Source organism: Dendroctonus ponderosae, unplaced genomic scaffold, assembly GCF_020466585.1.
Source record: "Dendroctonus ponderosae isolate FM_Combo_2020 unplaced genomic scaffold, Dpon_F_20191213v2 Dpon_F_20191213_7, whole genome shotgun sequence".
Classification (NCBI taxonomy): domain Eukaryota; kingdom Metazoa; phylum Arthropoda; class Insecta; order Coleoptera; family Curculionidae; genus Dendroctonus; species Dendroctonus ponderosae.
In genome coordinates, this window is record NW_026018916.1 from 1,402,338 (window position 1) to 1,413,525 (window position 11,188).

The 11,188-nt window shown below is 38.1% G+C and overlaps 1 protein-coding gene and 1 long non-coding RNA gene across 8 annotated transcripts in view; one reads left to right on the forward strand and one right to left on the reverse strand.

Annotated features, from left to right (window-relative positions):
• LOC109540220 (voltage-dependent calcium channel type A subunit alpha-1) overlaps positions 1-11,188 on the forward strand; it is a 60,977-nt gene that overhangs the window by 38,643 nt on the left and 11,146 nt on the right. For 2 of the 7 annotated variants that reach the window (XM_048668135.1, XM_048668136.1), the window contains exons 24-36: positions 267-350; positions 948-977; positions 2,136-2,180; positions 2,898-3,080; positions 3,155-3,243; positions 3,301-3,451; positions 3,747-3,874; positions 3,931-4,133; positions 4,187-4,398; positions 7,544-7,731; positions 8,825-8,834; positions 10,007-10,128; positions 10,188-10,336. In XM_048668135.1, the coding sequence (XP_048524092.1) occupies positions 267-350; positions 948-977; positions 2,136-2,180; positions 2,898-3,080; positions 3,155-3,243; positions 3,301-3,451; positions 3,747-3,874; positions 3,931-4,133; positions 4,187-4,398; positions 7,544-7,731; positions 8,825-8,834; positions 10,007-10,128; positions 10,188-10,336 (1,594 nt within the window). Of the gene's footprint in view, positions 1-266; positions 351-947; positions 978-2,135; positions 2,181-2,897; positions 3,081-3,154; positions 3,244-3,300; positions 3,452-3,746; positions 3,875-3,930; positions 4,134-4,186; positions 4,399-5,888; positions 5,922-7,543; positions 7,732-8,824; positions 8,835-10,006; positions 10,129-10,187; positions 10,337-11,188 lie in introns of all 7 variants that reach the window. The other 5 variants (XM_048668139.1, XM_048668140.1, XM_048668134.1 and 2 more) reach the window with 4 other exon arrangements.
• Positions 2,175-11,188, reverse strand: part of LOC125505096 — a 20,833-nt gene continuing 11,819 nt past the window's right edge. The window contains exons 2-3 of the long non-coding RNA XR_007281914.1: positions 5,667-5,759; positions 2,175-2,349 (exon numbers count right to left, since the gene is read on the reverse strand). This is a non-coding gene — a long non-coding RNA (uncharacterized LOC125505096). The remainder of the gene's footprint in view (positions 2,350-5,666; positions 5,760-11,188) is intronic.

Consider the following 11,188-nt stretch of genomic DNA (forward strand, 5'->3'; position numbering starts at 1 on the left):
TCACAGAGAACGTGGAAGTGGCGTTCTGGCAACACTCTGGACAATTTTGAAGACAGAGTGGATTGATGCTGAGCTTTTCGTAGATTTGACAGCATAAATATTTTGTTTATTTCGAATTTTCCTCAATGACTCTAACCGATTGAATTGACTTTTTGTTTCAAATTAGATAACCGAGTACAGGACAGGCTTTAAAAAATCGGTACAACCAGTAGCGGCAGTTAATCGGCCCGATCACTTCACTACTGATTTTTTTTTCGATTTTCTAGAATTTCTTCAAAGATCCGTGGAACACGTTCGACTTTGTCACCGTGATTGGCAGCATAGTGGACGCAATGGTTGTGGAATTCGGCGTAAGTATCAATGTCATGTTCCTCTACTTCTTGTATATATATAAATATATATTTCAACTTGTTTTTTACTTGTTTTTACAAAATGCCACAATTTGACACACACTGACAGATATACGGGCGACTGATCTGGAAGGTACAAATGTGATTTTTGTGATATAGCGTTTGCCAACTAAAAAAAACAACAAAAACTGCGCTGTTCAGCACCCACGGCGTCGTGCACCCACCTTGCAACTAATGGCAATTTTGCAAAATTTTCCTGTTCGGTTGGTACTTGCTAGTGGTACCGCCAACTAACCGAAACAAACCGAAAAATCGGTCAGCTTTTATTGCAAAATCACATTCAAGTACCAGCTGAACATCACATATTGACAATGCATTTTATGGAATGTCCATGGATATTTGTTAATGATATTTGCACAACCAATGTTCTTAATGCGTGTCTTTTAGCCAATTGTTTTCCGTTACGAAAAATCCAATCATAAACAGCATTTATTTTCACCTGAACGTGGGAAAACAGTTCGCTACCAGACCGTTCAATGTGTTACTAAACTTTTATTTAATTGTGTATTTGTTACTAAATGTTTCTTTTACTTCAAGGAACGAGCTGAGCGAATGACAAAAGACAGGGTATGTCATTTATATCAACAACTTTTTTTTATCAATAATTACTATATTATTATTATTATTATTACTATTGCTCTGTTTTACATCAGATCTATTTACCAAATCCTCTTAAACAGTCTCACTAACCAGTTGATTCTTTGGCGGGTTTTTACAGTAACTTTACTTTGCTTCCAGTCGCGTTATTGCGGGTGTCTTTATGTGCTTTTTGCTGTTTATTGGATTTTCCAGATCGGTTTTCACGCCACTCAAAACCCAACTAGTTTCGAACTGAAAGTGGTCTTTTTTGGCCAATAAAACATTCAAAGAATGATAACAATTTTTTTTTAATATAGAAGAATTCACGCTAAATAATCCATTTGATTTTTCTGCTACAGAAGGGTGATCCAAAAAATGTTGCGAAACGAGAAATTCAGTCGAAGTTTCAAGCTGAAAAATGCATTTGATGTTTCTGCTGAAGAAAGCCGATCCAAAAAGCCTAAGGGAAATGTTGCAAAATAAAAATCTCGATCATAAATAAGGATAATTTGCATTCTTAACTTTCCTTTTCCATTTTAGTATGTATACAGTAAAGGCAGTAAGCGACAGGAATTCTACTCAAAACAAAAGACTTTCGTATGTTTGTTTTCAAAATAGAAGAAAGGCAAATGGTAAATCCGTCATGAATAAACCCGTTTCAAAACCCTTCCTGAAAAATTACATTTTCGACCCCAAAAACCCGTAACAGCAAGCAAAAGACCTGATTTGTCCCTGCGAATAAAAGCTGGAAATACTCGAAAATAATGCATTATAACCAGTTTAATTGTTGCTTTATTCCGACTTACTCTGGAAGCAACAACCGATTAAAACAAATAAAGTTACTCTAACAAATCGCCCCCTTTTTAGTTGATCCTCTTAAGTCTTAGACATCTTGCAGCTCTAGTGATTCTATTCTCTGATTTCCCATAGAACCTAGGAGTTTTACATTATACAAGTTATTTTCCACCAAATTCTATACGTTTTGGGCCAGTACTTAACACTATTAATTTGGTAATAATCCCTAGAATTCATAGCCAGGTTAGTTTCTTCGATGGCATGCTCCAACTTACATAGCACTTGACTAGTTCTTAGCTCACTCACCTCAATGTTACTAACCTAGATTTATCGTATTTTATGTTTTTTTAGACAAAAGAGCTAGATGTTCCCGCCCTTATTGGAAAATGGTTGAAGGTTTGTTTTCTGAGATTTCTACGAGCTTATTTTATTTGTGATATGGCTGTGAAGTATCATTCATTTTCTTGGCCTAAACTTGAGGAAAACCAGTGTATTTTTCCAAACAAACCACAGCAGTGAAAAGTTGAGCCATATTGTGACTAAAAGCATTTGCTTGTTCGAAATCCTGGAATCAAAACGAAAATGATCCTAACTTTAACTGTTTGCATGTAGCACGTTTTGAATAGTGTACGAAAAAATTCGAAAAACGGTTCAATCAGCGCGTGTTTTGGTAAGTACAAAATCACTGAAATGGACACTCAACTACACCGAAACACTGTGTACACACGAAATTTTTTTGTAAATACAATCTCGTCGATTTTTGTTTCATTTTGTTTCGATTATTTCCTCGCTTAGATTAGAGTAGACTATTAGACGTAGTGTTTCACTCAATTCTAGTTCTAGAAAAGTGTGCAAAGCAGGCCTAATTTAACTTTTCCGAAAACCTAAATTGGGGCCTACTTTGATTTAGATGATCTATACAGGGTTTTCACTGTGAACATCCTGTATATTGATGTAGCTTTTCCTTAAAGTATCCAGAATGGAAGTTTGGTGTTAGCAATTAGCAAACCCTAAGGCTGAATTGAGGAAACGAAATTAAATTTTTCAAACGAAATTAATTGTAGATATTTGAAGGCTTTCCGGCAGGTTTTAATGGATTTGCGCAATTTTCAGGACAACTTCATCAACGTCGGTTTTCTCAGGCTTTTCCGGGCTGCCCGATTAATCAAACTGCTGCGACAAGGATACACCATTCGCATTCTGCTATGGACTTTTGTCCAGAGCTTTAAAGCTCTTCCATACGTTTGTCTTCTAATTGCAATGTTGTTTTTCATTTACGCCATCATCGGCATGCAGGTAAGCAGACAAATCGCTTTTTAGGACCACTTCGCATTCGCTAGTTCCGGGATTAATTGTGGCCAATTTCGCAGGTTTTTGGCAACATCAAGCTGCCCAGTGAATCGATCAATCGGCACAACAATTTCCGGAATTTCATCCAGGGCTTGATGCTGCTGTTTCGGTAAATGCAAAGCCGCCTGTTTTGGGGACACCCTATATATTTTCGGTGGATTTGCAGGTGTGCAACAGGGGAAAACTGGCCCAGCATCATGCTGTCCTGCATCAAAGGGCAGGAATGCGATACGAACACCGGGAAAATTGGCAAAGAATGCGGCTCCAACCTGGCTTACATGTACTTTGTCTCTTTCATTTTCTTCTGTTCGTTTCTTGTAAGTATTTTGCTTGCTCTGTGTAATGGTGTGGATTATCCCATGCTGAAATTCATCACCTAATTCCCGTTAAAAGATGGTTAAGAAGTTGGTGATATGAGCAAGTTTCTGGAGGTGTGGAAGATTGACGATCTGGTGATTTCCATATCTTAGATCCTTGATCGAGGCTCATCAACAGTTTCTTTAGTAGTGATGTTTCACTAGCCCAAGTAGCTGCCATCCTCAGAGGTGGCTTCTGCAAACCTAACATCTGACTTTTGCACAATCGCCCACTGAACTCCATGTTCATTTGCAGATGCTCAATTTGTTCGTTGCCGTTATTATGGACAACTTCGACTACCTGACGAGAGATTCCTCCATTTTGGGGGCGCACCATTTGGACGAGTTTGTGCGAATTTGGGCGGAATACGACCCGAATGCAACGTAAGTAAAGCGCAATCAAACCCCTTAGATTACTACCAAAAAATCGCGACCATCAGGGGAAGAATACACTTCACGGAAATGTACGACATGCTGAAGAACATGGACCCGCCCTTGGGGTTTGGCAACAAGTGCCCGAATCGATTGGCCTACAAGAAGTTGATTCGCATGAATATGCCGGTGGACGATGAGGGAAAAGTCTACTTCACCACCACGCTGTTTGCGTTGATCAGGGAGAACTTGGCGATCAAAATGCGGCCAGGTAATAGACTGGAAAGTTAACCAACAGGCGATTTATCCAACGTGTGAATGCAGCTGAAGAGATGGATCAGGCCGATGATGAACTTCGCGAGACAATCAAGAACATTTGGCCGCTGCAGGCCAAAAATATGGTGAATATTTTGGTGCCGCCAACCAGCGATCTGAATCAATTGAAACTGACTGTGGGTAAAATTTATGGAGGTCTTCTGATATTGGAGAGTTGGAGGAGCACACGCTTTGGCCAACTGGAACCGACTGGGATACCGGTAAGTCGGCTGGTTCACCAGCTCAGCTCATGTGAACTAACAAACCATTTTTATGTTGGCACCAACGGGGAGCTTTTAAGCATTTGCTGTCAATCCTCTTTGGTGCCTCAAATTTGCTCAAATTTAATCGTAAAACTCAAACATTCAGTCCCAATCACCTCATGCTGGGAACACAATCTATAAACCCTCTATCACTCAGTCAAGTTGCGATGTTTGCCTAAAAATCGCGTCTAGTAGTGCAAACTTTCTCCTTTCTTCTTCTTCTTGGTGTATCCAATTTCTACATTTTGTGCATATTTTCAGTGTAATTTTGGACATGCAAACACCACTAATCTGTTCAAATCAAATTTAGTCCAGTTTTTCTCGAAATCCAAATCTCGTTCAACCATTTTGACTTATTTGCAGACAGTTTTTCATTATTTATTAATGGCATTGGTAAGCAATGTTAAGAGTGTCTTTCAGCGGACTTTAGACTCGAAATAAATTCCGAAATTAGCCAGTGAAGAAAAAATGTAGAAAAAGTGAGCAGTGGTAAATTTCATCCAATTCACACAGCTAACTTTGGAAAAAGCGAAACCTAAACCAGCGAAAGTCGACAATATTTCATTTTATTCTTCATTGTTTGCTTTTGCATGTTTTTTGCAGTTTTATTTTGTGTTTTGATTTTTTTCATTTGTTCCAGTCTAGTTCAGTAGAGTATCTGACTATTCAGCTAGACTCCCAGGTGTAACATGTTCTGTTTTTGTTTCCAAGCTTTGTATTGTTATTTGTTAATAAAAGCGCATTTTATCATTGTTACTATGATCGTTTTTATTTGCCTTAATTGCGGTGTGCTTGTGCCATTTTCGACGGTTTTCGGTTTTGAGTTGGCACTTTTTCTACATGTTTCTTGTGGGTGTTTTATCGGGTTGAGTGCCAGATTCGGTTAAGTGCGAAACATTGGATTCGATTACACACAGAACACTTTAGCCTAGTTTCTAATTTCCATTTGTTAATGTCGTGATCGATGGTTCAATGTGATTGAATGTTATGCGGTGTGTATTTTCTTGTTTCCTTTATTGTGACTAGGAAAGTCTTCAGCGCTGTAAGACGTTTAACGCGAGTTATAGAGTGATTTTTTTAGATTTCGATAGCTAAACTAGACAGTTCAGAGAAAGTGCATCCGGGCCGAAAAACTGGCAGATTTCTATAGTTCTGACTGGTATGGCTGTCGCAGAAACTAGCGCACACTTATATAGTTTTAGACAATTTCTACTTTCACGACTTACCTAAATTTCCAGTAGATCTCCCCCTTTTAAAAAGCTCGATTCGATGTGTCAGCGATGGTTTTCTCGATCAAAGGTTGTGCTCGAAATGTTGATCTAGAAAATCAGAGAATAAGTATTATAAATGAGAAACCGACGCACAAATACAGACAGATGGAAAGCAATTTCCGATACAACACACATGAAAAGTATCCGCAAATTTTTGTCATCTTTATTTCATTTCAGGGATTTGGAAATAGCCCATCTGCAAATATTGCGGTAGTATGAATTATTATTGAATTTCACTTTTTACATACACTTTTCACGAATTTCTAATTATTACTTTATTCAACTGCATATGCGTATAAGAAATCCAAATTTGCCCAGGCAACAGCTGAAAATAAACTGAAGTTCTTTGAAAAGATGTTTTTATACGTATATGGTAATTAGTTCTTTGTATTTGTTCTTAGAAAGTTTTCCAAGATTCTCATTCATAGTACAGTGTCCTGTTCGTAGATTTTTGATATTTGTTAGACGTTCTTTTTTCGTTTCGTTACTGGTTCACTGTATTAGTTTAGTTTTTGTCGATTTTAGCCAGCAATCAGATTCTCTGATTGTTTGAGTAGAATACTGGTAGAAAAACAATCACGGAAGGTATGGTGAGAAATTTATAATCCTGTTATGATTTAAAACACAAAACAATTTAGTTCCACCAAATTTTGATCGTTAAAAATCCCAAAAATAAGCAGAGTGTCTGGAAATTGAATTGAAAAAGTTAACTACCTACTTGGTAGCAGAACATGGGGATTTCTACTCAAAAACGTGTCAGTCTCCACTATCCTAATCTCCAAAACAGGATTAAGCCAGTAAAAATCAAATTCCCGTTGCAAATTACTAAGAATTCTTAAACCTAAGCCGACATGTTTTAAAAATGGAGATTTTTCCGGGTCAATCCTTAAAAAAATCCTCAAGGTTGGTTACTGCTCCAGGGAAATGACCTCTGCAGTAAAAAAAAAAATTTCCGGACCTTCAATAGGTTCTTATGAAAATCGCGCTCACAATGTTCACTCGCTAAACAAATAATAACCCAATGAGTTGTAAAGAATCCAGACGCAAACTAAAGTGACTGTGTTTGAGCAAAAATCGTTTTATGTGGTAAAATCCGCAGTTAAAATAGTCCACACTTTTCCCGACACTCTGTAGCGAAAGATCATTTTCACGAGGAAAAAATGAGCAGAATTTACATGGAATTTTGCTCACAAAAAGGCCAGTTTCTCCCGCCATACCCAAAAAACTTCCTGTATTGATTAGTTGGCTAGTTACTACTAGTAGTGTGTTGAGGACCTCTTTGCATGCCTTCTTCTACTTGTTGTTTCTTCTCTTTTTCTAGGTAATTTTTAGACTTATACATAGGCATGCCAACTTTTTCTAGAGCGTTTATATTTATGGCAACCTTGCTGCTTGAGAATGTGGATCTGAAGACTCCATTGCTCTTCATCTGGTTCGCATCGCACAATCTGGACGATCTGTTATGGGCTACTTTTCCATTTTTCATGTGTTTTGACAGTGCATGCGGCTATGCTAATCTTTTCCAGCCATTCAACACATTTTACCCCCCATAAAACTGTAAATACGGCTAGCGCTATACTTTTGAATACATTCAAGTTGAAAAAGTCCCCCTTAAAAAAAAATCAACCAAAACCCGATCTAGTCATTCAACAACAGACAAGCTCTTCTAACTCCACACAGGTACCCACTGATTAATCCGAAAGCTTCTTTTAATTTAACTTAGTATCAGATTTTGCGCTGTTAGGTTTAGGCAACCTGTTTGATTAGTACAGACCCTCCCCAAACTCTAACAGCAATGCTTCCGTATTGAACTATGCCATTTTCAAAAACAGAAAGCATCATTTTTCGATTGTCTCATGGATACGATGGCGGGACATCTTGGGGGCTCCCGAACTGGCTCCATAAGCCTTGAAGGGGCGCCCCTTATGGGCGGACAGGAGCATTCTGATCAGCACCATCATGAAGAGAGATCGTTAATTTCGTTGGCACGACGCAACACCAAGAGGAATCGATCTATACGGTAAATATTCTTGTTGAAATTTCACCACAAAAACTGGCAGTTTAGATAGGGTGGTATTAAGGAAACATGTTTTAAATCGTCCACCCTGTAAGTTCTACCACCTTGCATATAGGGTGGTTTCAGTTGTCTGCATTTGAAGCGTAGATCACGCCCCAAAAACACCTTCTATGAAAAGAGCAAAGCTTGCAGAAAACTTTTTATAAAAGAAGTTTCTTCAACTCAGCAGAACAGATCTTCACTTCGGAGGTCCTTTCTCATAAATTATCTTGCGCTACCTCATATTTATACAGTTGAAACAAAAAATTGAGTTTTTTCCCAACTTTATGCCCAAAAATTTGACTGAAAATATGCAGAGAGAACGTTTTTGGTTTGTCCATTTTTTTGCTGACCGTTTTGAACCGCATTGCAATCGATTAATTTGTTTGGAAAAGTTTTGATGATAAAAACGGTTGTACTCAAATTGATGCATCACTCCGTATATTCTCACAACAGGAAGGAAAACCATAACTCCGAATGAAAATTCCACTTAAAAATCGCAGAAAATACACGACAAGAGAAGAGAACTTTGATCAAGAAAAAGTGGATCCGGAAAAATTAAAAAGGTTTCGACTCTTTGGATCGTGGCTGCAAAGCAGATGGGACGAAATTTGTTCGAAAATAAGAAGAAATTCGCTAGAAACGTGTAATTAAGGCCTGCGAAATCAACTACTCGCACTAATTTCGCTCGAGTGCTACCCTCATTCGCTTACTTCGCAAACAACGTCTTGTATAAGTGCGTACTTTTGCACTCAAAACAAACTAAAAAAGCACACTTTACCAAGTTTCGCACTCAGTAATTTTGAGCCGTGAAGGTGGCAAGTTGGAACGTAGCAACGCGCCCGCTATCTTGCATCTCTCTTAGAGACCTGTGAGTGCGAGTGCGAAAACCACTATCAGCTACGTTCCCGATTGGAATTATTTGATTCATTCGAATCAGAGTTTCACTCCGGAAACGGACACAACTCGAAAAATGCTAGGCTTAATTAATAACGGAAATTTTGACGAAAAACTTGAAACCAACTGAATGAATAACAATGACTCTTTTCTGTTTCAGGAACAAAAAGGTGAACATCGTAACCAACTTGATGGTAACATAATTCTAATATAAATAGGCGATTAGGTCGAAGCAATTGAACTGAGTTAAAAAATGAGCAGCAGCAAGCCTAAAATTAGAAAAAATTAAAAAACCACCAGTTAGTTCTAGAGACGTGTTATTCAGTAGAAGAGCGATAGCTTATTGTTTAGCTAAATTAGTGAAAAATGTTACAGAAATAAATGTTCCATCTTGGTAATTTTTTACAGATCCATCAAAAATCTGATGTTATAGTCTTAGAACAAGTCTTAGAAGGTACAATTAGTGAAAAGCATAGCCAGTGCCGTATTAAATGTTTTTACAACTACTTACCAAAAATCACTAACCGATCGGGATTGCAGCGTTTTTAATAATTCTGACAAAAATTCCCAGTTGTTGCTTCTTACCGGTTTCGATTAACTGACGAAAACGCTGCAATTTCATTGAAATGCAACCATTCCACACACTTCTACAGTTAGAGACATGTGTATGGATATTTTAACGCATTTAACTTGTATTTTTCTAGTACGGCTGAGCATGCTTAACTGAATCCTTTACTGGTTAATTGCTAATGTTTCCGAAACTCTAACACTAACTTTCAACAAATCGTCACGACTTTGGTCTTCTAGTCACTATAGTTTACCGACCACAAATTGCAAAGTTCTTTCAATAACTACTCGTTCTGCCCGAGAGTAATTTATTTAAAGCCCTCTTGCGATTTGCACTGATCAAATGTTTACTTCTATTCACAATTTTTCCAACAATAAGAAACACTCAAGTTGTCCCAATGCGAGGGTTTTCAAAGTGAGCTTCGATACTTGGGTGTTTCTTATCAACATCTACTTGCATGCATTTCGTATGGTTTTAACAAGTTAACTAATTGCATGTTTTATTCAAATGGAACTTGTTGCACATGCAAGGAATCTGTTTTATGAATGAGGTTTAGACTATAAACAATTAGGGGATGCCCTTTGCAGTCCATAGATAAATGGTCCATTTAACTGTTTATTTTCAAACGATTTTTTCACATAAACGGCAGGTTTTGGTCTTCTTGACTGTTTGCTAGCTGTTTTTACTGTTAAAGTCACGAAGATTAAAACGTCGTTGGTTGCACCCTAAATAAATCCGCATCAGTTTTAATCAATTTAATGGGTTTTCGTTTAGATGACGGAGTTGGCGGATGTCCTCGGCTCGCGGAGACCTTCGTGTGACAGCACAACTGATCAACCTCAACATCTCCATCCTTCTGGTTATGGAAACTCTCATGGAAGAAGCCCCAGCATCAGGCAAGTGCTTTGAATTGCCGCAACCGAATTTATTTAATGGGCTTTTTGGGGGGATTCAGAAGAGATCATTCTCCTTCACTTCAGCGTAGTCCTTCACCAAGAAAACGGCACCAGGGCCAGTTGCACCACGACATCGGATTCTCGGATACCGTAGTGGAGATTGTGAAAAACGAACATCAGAGGCATTCTTCAAAGCGATTACCCAGAGGTAAGTTATCCAGCTTATCAAATAATAGCTAAAGTAGACGCAAGGGCGGATCCTGGGGGGGATCATGGGGGTCATGACCCCCCCATTCAATTCTCTATCCAATGATGTCAAAACGAATTCTGTAGCTCGAATGGTTCTTGAGAAACTTCGAAAAAAGCAGCGTCATGTTCAAGTGGGTTTTGCATCTCAAAAAAAAAACCACGCTAATCTAAAACTTCTTGAATTCAAGCATTTTTTCAGAAAACTGACAACATTTCCTTATCGATGGTTTACTTTCTAAAAAGGCTATTTACTTCTCTGTAGAATGATGTACAAATGAGCGTTCTCGCTCATTTTGTCTCCGAGAAATGAGCAAAAATGAGACGGAAAACATGAAATATTGGCATAATCTTGCACCTAAGTGTGTGATATTCAAATTTCGCTTTCTGGGTCAAAACTGCTCGAATTTCTTCACTAACGTTGTCACGACTGAATCGACTTTTCAATTCCCTATCCAACGATGCCAAAACGAATTCTGTGGCTAGAATGGTTCTTGAGAAACCTCGAAAAAAGCAGCGTCATGTTCAAGTGGATTTTGCAACTCAAAAAACAAACACACAAATCTAAAACTTCTTGAATTCAAGCATTTTTTGAGAAAACTGCCAACATTTCCCCATCCATGGTTGACTTTCTAAAAAGGCCATTTATTTCTCTCTAGAATGATGTACAAATGAGCCTTCTTGCTCATTTTGCCTTCGAGAAATGAGCAAAAACGGGACGGAAAACATGAAATTTTGGCATAATCTTGCACCTAAGTGTGTGATATTCAAATTTCGCTTCCTGGGTCAAAACTACTCGAATTTACTCACTCAC